General features: G+C 35.7%; 1 protein-coding gene across 1 annotated transcript; it reads left to right on the top strand.

The window, feature by feature from the left end:
* The first annotated feature begins 1187 nt into the window (after positions 1 to 1187).
* On the top strand, positions 1188 to 4904 carry LOC113739247 (uncharacterized). The gene is made up of 7 exons (XM_072083451.1): positions 1188 to 1553; positions 1641 to 2460; positions 2850 to 2948; positions 3058 to 3290; positions 3420 to 4340; positions 4433 to 4507; positions 4593 to 4904. The coding sequence occupies exons 1-7, from the start codon at positions 1188 to 1190 to the stop codon at positions 4902 to 4904; spliced, it is 2826 nt and encodes a 941-aa protein (XP_071939552.1).
* The last annotated feature ends 8792 nt before the right edge of the window (positions 4905 to 13696 follow it).

Below are 13696 nucleotides of genomic sequence, written 5' to 3'. Positions count from 1 at the left end.
TTTCATGAAGTAAGGGATGTTCTAGTGCCTCAAGTAGGAGGAAAGGAAGGAAGACACTTAAAGCTATTGGTGATGCTAGATACCTCACTACCTCTACTTAGGGGAACAACTGTTAAAGTAAATGGAGTATTGAAATGGTTGAATTTCAGATATGAGCGCTGTCCAAATTTCTGCTACAAATGTGGCGTAGTTGGACATAGAGAAAAGTCATGCAAGGCAATTATACAAATCAGTAAAGGTAAGCAGGAACATCAGTATGGTCCGTGGTTGAGAGCCAATACAGGAAAAGCATCACCCCAAAAGGAACAGCAAAGAAAGTTCAACTCTGAGAAGAACCATTGGGGCTTTAAAGATGGAGAGATGGTACTTTTAAATCCCAAGGCTAAGGAGAGTCTGGAACATAGACATAAGGAATTCTCGTCAGGGAGAAAGGAAGATCTTAGGAAGGGTAATGATGAGAAACAGACAGATAAAGGAAGGGCCAAAGAGGTTGATATTAATGAGGTGCAGAAGACAAGAGATGAGGTGCGCTGCAATGATATGAGAATACGAGGTTCAGCTTCAAACACCAACTATAGCCAAAAGGTAAGTTGTACCAGGGAGGATACAGAACCTCTTCTTGGGGGAAAAAGTAACTGTGCTTTGGAAGTAGGATTTGTGAGTTTATCAGAAGGGAAGGAGAAAAGTGGATCATTCAAGGGTGAAGTGGAAAGAACTGGACTTGAGCAAATAGCACAGGAGATTATGCAAGTAACAGTAGTAGAGGAAGAAACTGTTAGTCCGGAGACAACATTAATGCAAATTGATCCAGAAAGCTCTGATTTGGGGACAAAGGCAGTTCCGAAACATAACAGGAAGATGAAGAAACAATTGAGATCTCCTAAAATCTCTAGACAGCCACTGAGAGAATTGAGCAGGAATAGGAATCTGTCTCCTCAACAAGGCAAAAGGAAACTTAACTTGGTGGATGAGGATATGGTGGAAGTGCAGGTGAATGAGATTGTCCCCAAGAGGAACAAATTGGATCCTAGGGAGGGGAATCTGAGTGAAAATTCTAAGGGGGAAGGGGCCAACCTTAACTGGCCCGTCAAGTTACAACGAAGGTCTTGGTGTGGAACTGCCAAGGAGCAGGGAGCCTCTTGACAGTTCCCCAGTTGAGGGAGGCTAAGAACCTCCTCTCCCCAAACATGGTCTTTCTGAGTGAGACCAAAAACAGGTTCAGATATATGAAAAAGGTCCAAGATATGTTGAGGTATGATGAAAGTGTAATCGTGGAAGCTATGGATAGGAAAGAAGGCATGGCCTTGTTTTGGAATCATGATATACAGGTTAGGAAGATGGTAACAACTGCTCTAACTATAGAGGCTCTAGTTATAGATCCGGACACCCAGGTTGAGTGGTGGTTTATTGGTGTTTACATGAGTTGTGATGCTAATATCAGGAAAGAACAATGGAAAGTTTTGACTTTGAGACAACAATTGTGGGGGGATAAATGGCTTCTAGCAGGGGACTTCAATGATATACTCTTTAATGAGGAGAAGTGGGGTGGCAGAGTAAGAGAAGAGAGAAGCTTCAAGGAATTTAATAGTTTTGTAGAAAACAACAGACTGGTAGATCTTGGTTTTACTAGTAACCCCTAGACATGGAGCAATAATTGGGAAGATGAGGGAGAGATAAGGCAAAGACTGGATAGAGGCTTGAGTACAATAGAATGGGGCCAAATTTTTGACAAGGCTAAATGTGAACATGTGGATACTCTTGGATCAGATCATAGCATGCTGCTCATAGACAATTGGCCAAGAATAGAGAAAAGAAAATCAAGATTTTTCTTTGATAAGAGATGGCTCAAAAGGTCAGAGGTCAATCAGATTGTTGAGCAAGCTTGGAACCAAACAGTAGAAAGAAATAGGATGTATAGGATTACAAGACAGGTTGCTAACTGTAGAGTGGCTCTCCTCAAATGGAAAAACAATTTCACAGGGAATTCTTTGATAAAAATCAACCAAATGAAGCAACAGATTAAGGAGGTTAAGGACTCAAAGGATGCAGGCTCCAAGGATAAGATTGCAGATTTGAAGAATCAGTTGAAAGTGGCATATTCAGAAGAGGAGCAGTATTGGGCTCAGAAAGCAAGAATTGACTGGTTGAGAGAAGGGAACAAGAATACCAAATTCTTCCATCCATGTGTGAAGGGGAGGAGAAGGAAAAATAGAATGCTCAACATTCAGAGGGAGGATGGAACTTGGACAAAAAATGAGGAGGAGCTGGGAAAGGAAGTAGCTGACTACTATAGAGTCCTTTTCTCTAGTTCTGGGAGTGAGGGTCTTGCTGAGATTCTAAGTGGTATACCTCTAACAATCACTACTGAGATGAATGACAAGCTAACTAAAGAGGTGAGTGATATAGAAATCAAATCTGCTCTCTTCTCCATGAATCCAAATAAGGCTCCAGGTCAAGATGGTATGACTCCCTTGTTCTTCCAAAAATTTTGGCATGTTGTTAAACCAGATTTAATTGCTGCCATTAGACATTTTTTCCAAACTAGCAACATGCCTAAGTCTTGGAATCATACTGTCATCTCCCTTATACCCAAAATACAAAATCCCATTAACTTGAAGAGTTATAGGCCAATTAGTCTCTGTAATGTAGTGTACAAAGTGATTTCAAAAATATTGGCCAATAGACTCAAGAAAGTTTTAAGCCTTTGCATTAGTAAAAACCAAGCAGCCTTTATCCCAGGCAGGCAAATTCTCGATAATGTCATTTTGTCCCATGAATATTTGCATTACATGAAAAATAAGAAACAAGGACAAAATTGTTTTATGGCTGTGAAGCTGGACATGTCAAAGGCCTACGACAGAGTGGAGAGGAAATTCCTGGATTCCATGATGGACAAGATGGGCTACTGCACAGTCTAGAGGAAATGGATATGGAGCTGCCTCTCATCAGTTACATACTCCTTCAACATAAATGGTGTACCAAAGGAGTTTGTAATTCCAGAAAGGGGAATAAGACAAGGTGATCCACTGTCACCTTATCTTTTCCTTCTATGTTCAGAAGGGTTCTCCAATTTATTGAAGCAGGCTGAAGATGGAAAAAGGATTTTAGGGATGAAGATAAGCAGGAATGGTTCAAGCTTGACCCATTTATTTTTTGCTGACGACTCACTGGTCTTCTGTAAAGCTGACAGAGATGAAGCCAATGAACTCTGTCAAATTCTTAGGAAGTATGAGAAGGCATCAGGCCAAGTTATAAATTTGGAAAAGTCCTCAGTTTTTTTCAGTAGCAATGTAAGCCATCAGAATAAAGGGGAAATAAGACGAAGCCTAGGCACAATTCAGGTGGCTACTCAAGGGAAATATTTGGGTCTACCTATGGTGATTACAAGATCCAAACAGTAAGTTTTTGGTTACATAAAGGATAGTATTAGCAGAAGAATGAATAGCTGGAAGAACAAGTTGCTTAGCCAAGGGGGGAAGGAAGTATTATTGAAGTCAGTCTCCATGGCGATGCCAGTTTACACAATGTCCTGCTTTAAACTCCCTAACAAACTGTGTAAAGAAGTGACATCCATATTTGCTAATTACTGGTGGGGAGAATCTGAAGGAAGAAATAAGATGCATTGGTGTTCATGGGGGAGATTGGCTAGAGATAAAAAAGAGGGAGGCTTGGGCTTCCGGGAGTTGCAGAATTTCAACAAAGCCTTGCTGGCTAAACAGGTCTGGAAGGTAATTTCCAAACCAAACCTCTTAGTCAGTAAGGTCTTGAGGGCCAAGTATTTTCATAAGGAATCAATCTTTAAGTGTAAAACCCCCAAGTGTGCTTCTTGGATCTGGCAAAGCCTGATGAATGTGAGGGAGTTTGTGCGAAAAGGAACCAGAAGGAAGATAGGTAATGGCAAAGCAACAAATATCTGGGAGGATAATTGGATCCCTAGAAATAAGGATGGGAAAGTCACCACTGCGATGCCTCAGAGTTGCAATATCAGAAGGGTAGAAGAGCTGATCAGTGGCTTTAGATGGAGGAAACCATTAGTGAGTCGGATATTCAACAGGAAGGATGCGAAAGAAATCCTTGATATTCCTATCAGTATTGTAGGAAGGGAGGACAGCAATTATTGGTTACATAGTGGCAGTGGTACCTACACGGTCAATTCAGGATATAAAGCTCTATGTCAGGAAACATCTCAACACAAGGGAAGAAGAGATAATGAGGCAGGAACAAGCTCAGCAAACTCCAATGAAAAGCAATGGAAGTGGCTGTGGAAGCTAAAGGTCAAAAGCAAGATAAAGCATTTCATTTGGAGGTGTCTAAATGGCCTTTTACCAGTTAATGACCTGGTGTTTAAAAGAATACACCAGGGGGATCCAATTTGTGATGGCTGTGGTGAACAGGAAGAGTCAATTGAACATTTGTTCTTTCAATGTAGCAGAGCCCAAGAAGTGTGGAAGATTACCCCAATTCAATGGGATGGATTAACGGAACAGACAAGGAACATATTACTATGGTGGAATACTATGCTGGAAGCAACAAACAGGATAGAAGGAAGGGAACATATAGAGCTAACTGTGAATATCCTGTGGCAAATCTAGAAAAGAAGGAATGAATGGAAGTTCAATGCCAAACGAAGGCATCCTTGGGAAACAATTAAAAAGGCCCTACAGGAATGGCAAGAGCAAGCATCAGCTTGGAGGGAGGAGAAATCGACACCTGTGGAAGCTGAAAGAGATAGAGAGACTGCAGAAACAGATGAGGGTGGAAGGGATGAAATGCAGATCAGATTATCAACTCATGTGCAAGAACAAACCAATAGAGTTGGGACTGGGATTATAGCTACTAATTTCAACCATCAGTTGCTGTCTACTTGGGCACTGACTGATAGGTACGCAGGAAGCCATTTGTAGACAAGTGCGGAAGCTGTGAAGATGGCCATTATAAAGGCTAGACAGCTGCAATGGCAGAAAATTACAGTCCATCTCCTCAGCCCTCAGCTGTTCAAAATGATTACAAATGGGTTGGCCAAGGATATCAAAATGGCAACTTTGACTGATGATATTAATAGCCTCAGAGCTTTATTCCAGAAATACTCCTTTTGTTTAGATAGAAATCTAGATTCTAGATGTGAATGGATTAGTGATTATGCTTTAGGCATATCTCAAGATGAGGAATAGATCAATCATCAGTGTGTCTAACACATTTGTATAGAACTAGTTGAGCCTTTGCTCATATAAGTGTATGTTTTGCCAATCAATACATAATCTACCGTTGCAGAAAAAAAAAACCTAAAGAAAGTACAATCTCCTTTCTAGACGTTGGTAGCCACCAAAAAGATGAAGGAATTCCTTTTTCCTTTTCGGCCAGGCCCACCAGAGAAAGAACCATATATCTAGTCCTAGTTTTTCTCATCTCAAATTGGTATCCGAATACCAAACTTCCTAAATAATAGAAATCCTATTACAAATTACTTTCTTCAGCTCTGGAGTGGCCCCACTGATCTTCAAATTTGTAGCCAGCCACTTCACTCCCTTTTTTAAGCTCCCCACGTGCGAAGAATCACAAGAATCCGGCTTTAAAGGTTGGAGTTAGGCGTGGGCACGCCTAACTATCAGGAAGTCTCTTGAAATGTTGATTTTTAGCACTTTTTCTTCACCATTTCCTGCAAGCAACACCAACACAAAACCTGAGTAGAATCCACCCAACTAGTGCAATATTTAGTCAAACAATTATACAATAATATCAAAATATCCCACTAAAATGCATCCTATCATTGTTCGAGTCCGCAAGCATCCATAGGTAACTCTAGCTTCTTTTCTTGGTTGATTTAACGCTTTGCATGAAGTTTTTAAGCCCTCACATGAGTTTTCATGGGTTTAAGCCTTAAATCTCATTTTTGCATGATTTGTGATGTTTGGGAATCTGGTTTAATGATTTGAACGAGTTCATAAAGCTGCAAGGATCATGCTTGACGAAAACTAGACCCTACGTGCTCTTGGATGTTTTTTTTCGGCAAGAAATTTTCCAGTTTCCAATGGATCTGTTCTTGGTTCCAGCGGGAGCTGGTTCATAGTTCTTCGTTTGCTTTGTTGCATGTCTTTCTTTGTTTGATCTTTTAGGCGTTGGAGTTCGTTATTGGGTCTTGTTAAAAAAAAATGGGCTAATGTTTTATTTTGGGTTTTGATTTTTCTTTCTATGTGTGGGCTGTGATATTTATCTACTAGGCTACTCACTATTTTGTTTGGGCTAGGACACTAAAGCCCAAATCTAGCCTAGTTAATAAGGCATGGGCTGTGTAATCTAAATCGAGACTTTTGTTTCCTTTCTTTCATTTGATTATTATCTCTTTGGTAATTTTAGTCGTTTAATGCACTTTTGATGTGTTCTGAAATTTCGATTAAGTGAATAGTATGTTATTTGCTGATTTGCATCCATGAGAAAATATATTTACAAATTGGCCTCCCAATTTTTACATAATTACACTAGGACCCAAAATTATGAAACATAGATCTATTTCTTCCCCTTTAAAGTCTTGATTTCTCTTCTTATGTTTTATGCATATTTTGAGTAAATTAATTTTGGTCTTTAGAATATAATTGGAGCTTTGAATAAAATTTGTTGGTTTTTAATTAGACAATTTTAGAAATTTATGCAAATGATTTAGATAAGAAATAGGCTCATGTGTTGTTTTTTGTTAGGTTTGTGACATGGGTTTTGAAGTTCGAACCCAATGTCTTAATTAGGTTTAAGGTTGTAAAAATGAATTGGCTTGGGTTGTCTTTTAAATAAGATGGATTTGCTTATTTTTCTTCAATCGAAATGGCATAGCCCAACATTTTTTTTAATGTAATAAAAAAATTTTACAATTTGGCCTTGATCTTTTGAGTAAATTTACTGTAGCCCTAAAATTTTAAATTTCTTTGAATTTAGGTCCTTAATTTAATTGTATTTTGACCCTTATTCTTTATGAGAATTGTAATTTGACCTAAAAACTTTTCTAATTTTTGTAATTTAGTCCTTATTATTATTTTTATTTTCGAATTACAATTGTTTCTCTTCTTTAATTGCAAACTGTGTTTCATTTAAATGCATTTAATTTGTAAATTTTTGTTGCTTTATGTTTATTTACATTTTTCACAATAAAAGGGGAGTCTAGTATATGTTTACATTCTCTTTTAAAATTATCAATTAAATTGGTGCATTGACTCATGTATTGATTTTGAAAAAGTAGATAACTCTCCCTTCCCCTCATTTAGCCGCTACTTTAAAAGGAAGGTATACCTATTATTAGTTAAATTATTTTATATGCTCTTATGTGTTTATATGTTTATGTGTTTTATCTTTCATTTATTTATTTTAAATTTTTATTCATTTTATTCTTGTTTAATTTAAGTCTTGTGATTATTTGGAGAGTATTTAAATGCCTAAATTATAATAGATAGGTAATATTCTCTTGTTCAAGAAATATAATTAGATAGCCAATGTAATAGATAGGTTTTATTTTTTTGCAAGAAATATAATTAGTTAGATAAATGTAATAGATATGTAGATAGGTTTTTTGTGCTCTACATGCTCTATGTGCTTTTATGTGTTTATTTGTTTTAATTATACACTGTATATTTTATTTATTTATAATGAGTGTATGACATCACCACACTAGTTCAATATTAGATGTGGTTTTTCAGCCCGATTTCTTATAAGTCCAATGCTAGTGAGAGGTTGTAAAAATAGACTAATCTAATACTAGACCCTTTAGACTATCTTCACGGTAGATTCATACTTTGTATGACATTTATTGTATTTCACGCATTTTTTTCCTTTTTAGGTTATTTCCATGGTATGTCATCTTATTCTATTATCCCTATGTGCACAAATCATATTATTTAGACTTGCATTTTATTTAGATAGTTAAAAAAAAATGGGCTAGTCTATTTGCTTGTTTAAGTTACAAGAGTCACCCTTCGAATGTGAAAAATGGGTGAGTATAGCTTTTTAACTTTAGCACGCTTTCCCCCCTCCCAAAAATAAAAAGGAAAATTGTGTTATGATTTTTAGTTTTTCGTACCCGTTATGTTGTATTCTCCTCTTTTAGTTCATATATTTTTTTTCTATATGTCATAATTTTCTTTTTCAGAGTCTCATCTTTTGTATATTCCTGACCTCTTTAGGGGATCATTCTTGGACTTTACAATTAATGTGATTTACATCAATTAAATTTTGAAGAGATATTTCACCCCTCTCGATACCCCCTAGGTCTAGGTTTGCATTCATATAAAAGCATCTAAATGTGATAAGTTTTATAGCTTAGATTAGAAATTTTTTTTACTAATCTTGCAACTAGCCTCGGCTAGATTAAAAGGGCGCCTTAGATTTGAATCGATCAAATCTTTACCTTCCATTTTTTCAACCGTGATTCCCGAATTTTTTTTCTTATTTTCAAAGATCTAGAGTTGTCTAAAAAGGGTTTTATTTGTTTCATTTAAAATAAATTTTGGGTAACTTGTATACGTAAATTTCATACCAAGTGATGGCTTTCTTTTTTTAAAATCCTTTTTAGACTATTATTTTGGATCCAAACTGTCGCATATTCTCTAAGTCCTATTTTAGGCCCTTTTCTCTTTATTTTCTAAAATAAAATCAAATACTCATTTTTAACACATTTCTCTTTTATTTCAAAAAATGGCGCGACAATGGTGAAGTGATCTATGTAGCTACACAAGTGTCCGGTCTCTAATGGTGAGCCACACGAACCTTCTTAACTAGTACCTTCTTATGTCGAATTAGTTTAAACTAGATTAGTGCTACCTATTGCTAAGAAACCTCTACAAATTGATTGCAAAGAAACCCTAATTTTTCAACATGAAAAACTTGCTCCAATAAGAAAAATAAAAGATGTGAATTTTTGCTTAGTTTCTTGGTGAATTTTGGGTAATTTTTCTCTCAAGATTTTTCTCAAAAATCTCACGATATAATTTGTGTATTGATTAGTCTTGTTAGCAAAATCTTAGTTAGCATTTATAGATAAATAAGTTATCCATATCTTTATGAAAACCTGAATCTAGTTTCCAATAGGATTTACCTTCCTTATTCCAACACAGCACTTGTATTTGGATGATTTAAACTTATTTGCACTATAAGTCCCTCAAGTTTAATTTGTCTCACAAATTAAATTATAAGTTATAAAAACTTATCTATCAAGTCTCTACTTGAAATTCATTTGATTCACCTACAGAAGTTCTTAATATGTATGACCCATTAAATTCTCATATATGTAGGTAATAAGTATGAGTTATAATTAAAACTCCTTTTAATTTATCATTAATTCTACTAATCAATCAACTCATACTTATAGATCAAGATTGGCATCTAACAATGCATCATGATTACCCAAGTAATGAGAAATATTAAGTGGATGGCTTCAACTTACAGGCTTACAATGAATATTTGCCATGTAATTAATATTCTTTTACCACACTTATCTCATATTAATCTTGGAATAAGTCATACCTAGTCCAACATGTGATTAATGTTCATTTCTTGAACTAAAATGTAATTCTAATGAAGAAGTACTTAGAAACACTTTCTAAGATTCTTCCACTTAGCATTAAGAATTTCGAATTATACTTCTACAAGTGGCCAGACATAAGATATCTCCTCTTCCACAAGAGGTGGTAAATCTTTATAGATTATTCATTACCTTTTCATACTTTAAGTATATACCCATTCGGTTAATGATGTGAACATTCCCTGTTATGGGAGCAATCATATAACAAACAAAGTATAATTGGAATAAGGCTTTATTGTTTAAGCATATCTGGCACATAGCACTTAAAAAAGATTCTCTTTGGATTGCTTGGGTTCACACTATGAAACTCAAAAATAAATGTTTCTAGTCTATTTCATTGCCTCAATCTTGTTCTTGGGTTTGGCATGAACTCTTTCAGATCAGACCTATTATACAGCCTTTTATTGTCTTGGTGAGCAAAAGTGGAGAAAATATTTTTTCTGGTATGATAATTGGAAACATAGAGGGCCGTTGTTGACAGCATATGGGCCCAATATGGTACGATAGTTTGGAAGTACGCTACAGGCTAAGGTTTCTTCTATCATTGAAAATAGAGAGTGGAAGATCCCCACCGGTAGGAGAAGAATAGTTAAAGTAGATGATTTTGCACACTTTCTTCCTTCTAGATAGTCATTAAGCAAGGGAATGTCAGATGTAGTGAAATGACTGCCTAGTAAATCAGGTTTGTTCTCTATCAAATCTGCAAATGAAGTGTTGAATCATTTCGCTACTAAGGTCTATTGGCATCATCTTGTATGGTTCAAATAATATATCCCAAAACATTCATTTATCTTGTGGTTGTTGCGCAAGAACAGATTAAGCACACAGGATAGGTTGGTTCAATGGAGCATTATGACTGAAATGAAATGTATATTATGCTGTATTGGAAATGAATCTTGTAATCATCTCTTTTTCAATATGAGTATGCAGCTTTTATTTTGTCAAGAATACAGTAATGCTGCTTGCAATATTGAGGGACCTATGAGTGGAATACTAAAATTGAATGGCTCAGTTGCCAATGGAAGAAAGAATGCTTTATAAACAAAGTAAAGAAGTTGGCGCTAGGAGCAGCTGTATATTATATATAGAGGGAGAGAAATTATAGGGTGTTTCAATATGAAGTCTCTGATGCTGAAACTATTGTACACATAGTGGTAAAGGAGACTCATTGCTATGTAGCAAAATGGAGGAATGTATCGAGTACAAGAGACAACTGGTAATTTTACCTTAATTGGGATTTTCCCTAAGAGATTTTCCTTAAATGTTGATAGCATAATCGGAGTTTAGTTCATTGTAGCAGTATTATTGTATAGCCTAATTGGTTTTAGCAGTACTTTTGTGTAACAGATTCCTTTGCTCTTGTTTACATTCATGTTCTATTCAATAAAATCCCTTTTTACGTAAAAAAAAAAAAAAAAAAAAGCGTCTGTACTCAAGATATCATGATAATTTTAAATCTAAGGATCACTTACACAAATATCACTTAGAGATTAATCCTTCGGCACTTAAAGGATATCTCTATGTGGATCAATTTAGTGAGTTTGATCATTTTATTAAGCACCCATATACTAGTTTAGGTGTCTCACATACCATAGTAGATGAGATCTACTACTTTTCAAATAGAAGTAGCATAATATATGCTAGTCTAACTGTATTAACCATACCCTTTCTTGTTAATACTTTGACTAGAGGAATTTAAGAATAAACTTTGGTTATAATCGAATTAATCTCACCATCACAACTCTTATGATTTCATCGATTATATTTACTCTCAATCACCAAATATAAGCAAAATCCACCAATTAATGCAATTTTTGGCCGAAATCAAAGAAAAAAAGCATAAATTAAATGATAAAAATGCAACCTATCAAGATCCATGCAAAATGAAGGCTATTTTTCATGTTGTTACCAAGCATGCACCTATTTATGGCCACCAAAACTTTTTGTACTTTCCACTCAACTTTCTTTTGGATGCCTATTTGTTGCTTTTGTGGGTACCATCATACTTATTTTTTATTTTATCAATGGCTTTTTTAAGAGTACAAATAGAATGTTTGAGAAAAAAAATTGTAAAGTGACTCAAATTTTGGGACATGAGAAAAGATGAACTATGACAATAACAATAAGACGGAGGAAATATTTTCTAACCTTTTTGTTCTTGGGCCGGCCTATCCTATGGAAAAAAAAAGTCCAAGACAAAGAAAATATAACTTGACTCATATCATAGAACATGCCATATCCACCCAACCACATGTCTTTACATGTTCATATGTCCACTTATACAAGCCAGAAACTGCCCCCTCTGCGAGCTCTTAAAGGCTATGGTACCTCCAAACAGTCCTACCACATTTCTTTACACGTTCTTTTGTGCACTTATTCCAGTTGCAACTACACCTACCATGAGCTCTTTAAAGGCTGCCCCACTGAAGTCTGCCGGTAAGAGCAATTGACGAAAACTTGCACATAGAATATTTATGAACTGCATAACTAGCCCATTTATAATTTTGCAAATCCTAACTGAATGTATTGATTAGTAAAATTGCATTCGATACCTTGATCGAATTCAATCGGTTAATCAATGATCAGTTAATCTATAGGATAAGGTCAGATGTATAGGATAATCTAACCTTCTTCTACTTATAAAAAAAAAATTAGGTTAACAAATCTGTTAACAGATATTTTGGGCGGAAAACATCTAATCACCGTATTATGAGTGACCAACTAGTATTTATAAGAGTAAAAACCTAACAAACTATTTACAAGAATACCCTTACTAATTTATTATCTATAAAAATACTTATATTCTCTTAAAACTCCCCCTCAAGTTGAAGCATATATATCATAAACACCCAACTTGTTACAAATGTATTTCATCCTAGAACTCCCTAAACTCTTGGTAAACACATCAGCCAATTGATCTACAGACGGTACATGAGATGTCTTGATGACTCCGTCAAGTAATTTCTCTCGAATGAAATGACAATCAATTTCAATATGTTTTGTCCTTTCATGAAACACTGGATTAGACGCAATATGAATAGCTGCCTGATTATCACACACTAAATTCATAGGCTGTTTATGCTCAAATCCAATTTCAAGTAACATGCTCTTCAACCAAACCAACTCACACACAGTATGAGCCATAGCGGGGTATTTAGATTCTGTACTTGATCTGGAGATAACTGTTTGCTTCTTACTCTTCCACGACACTAAATTACCACCAACAAATACACAATATCCTATGGTCGATTTTCGATCTGAAGCAGAACCAACCCAATCTGCATCACTATATCCTTCAATATCAGTGTGTCCATGATTTTGATACAGCAATCCTTTTCCAGGAGCACTCTTAAGATACCTGAGAATCCGTATAACAGCATCCCAATGACTAGTACGAGGGGTATCAAGAAATTGACTCACAACACTCACTACAAACGAAATGTCAGGTCTCGTTACAGTGAGATAATTTAATTTACCCACAAGTCTTCGATATTGCCTAGGATCATCTAGTAATGTACCTTGATCTCCTACTAATTTCACATTAGGATCCATATGAGTATCCACAGATCGGCAATCTAACATTCCAACTTCACTTAGCATATCGAGTACATATTTTCTTTGACTTAAATAAATTCCATATTTAGATCGAACTACCTCAATACCCAAAACATACTGTAGATGACCTAAATCTTTTGTTTGAAAGTTTGCCTGCAAATTGGATTTAAGTTTCTGGATCCCCATAATATCATCACCTGTAATCACAATATCATCCACATAAATAACTAATAAAATTTTACCAGCATTAGAATGCCGATAAAATATAGAATGATCTACTCTATATCTTGTCAAATCGAATTCCATGACAACACTACTAAACCGGCCAAACCAGGCCCTCGGAAACTGTTTTAATCCATATAAGGATTTTTTCAAATGACAAACCAACTGCAAATTCTCCCCCTGAACAACAAATCCAGGAGGTTGTTCCATATATACTTTTTTCAAATATCCATGCAGAAATGCATTTTTCACATCCAACTGATGCAATGGCCAATAGGTTGCTGCCAAAAAAATAAGAAGACAAACCGAGGTAATTTTTGCAACAGGAAAAAATGTTTCTAAATAGTCTACTCCATACAC

This window comes from Coffea arabica, chromosome 1c, assembly GCF_036785885.1.
Source record: "Coffea arabica cultivar ET-39 chromosome 1c, Coffea Arabica ET-39 HiFi, whole genome shotgun sequence".
Taxonomy (NCBI): Eukaryota; Viridiplantae; Streptophyta; class Magnoliopsida; order Gentianales; family Rubiaceae; genus Coffea; species Coffea arabica.
Note: the sequence above shows the minus strand (reverse complement) of the source record. Positions and strands in the feature narration are given on the sequence as shown.

Coding starts and splice junctions, on each gene's coding strand:
- LOC113739247 (XM_072083451.1), top strand. CDS start 1,188: ATGGTCTTTCTGAGTGAGACCAAAAACAGGTTCAGATATATGAAAAAG. Junction 2,461..2,849: donor TAAGGCTCCAGGTCAAGATG/GTATGACTCCCT, acceptor GACATGTCAAAG/GCCTACGACAGAGTGGAGAG. Junction 4,341..4,432: donor TTTTACCAGTTAATGACCTG/GTGTTTAAAAGA, acceptor TCAATGTAGCAG/AGCCCAAGAAGTGTGGAAGA.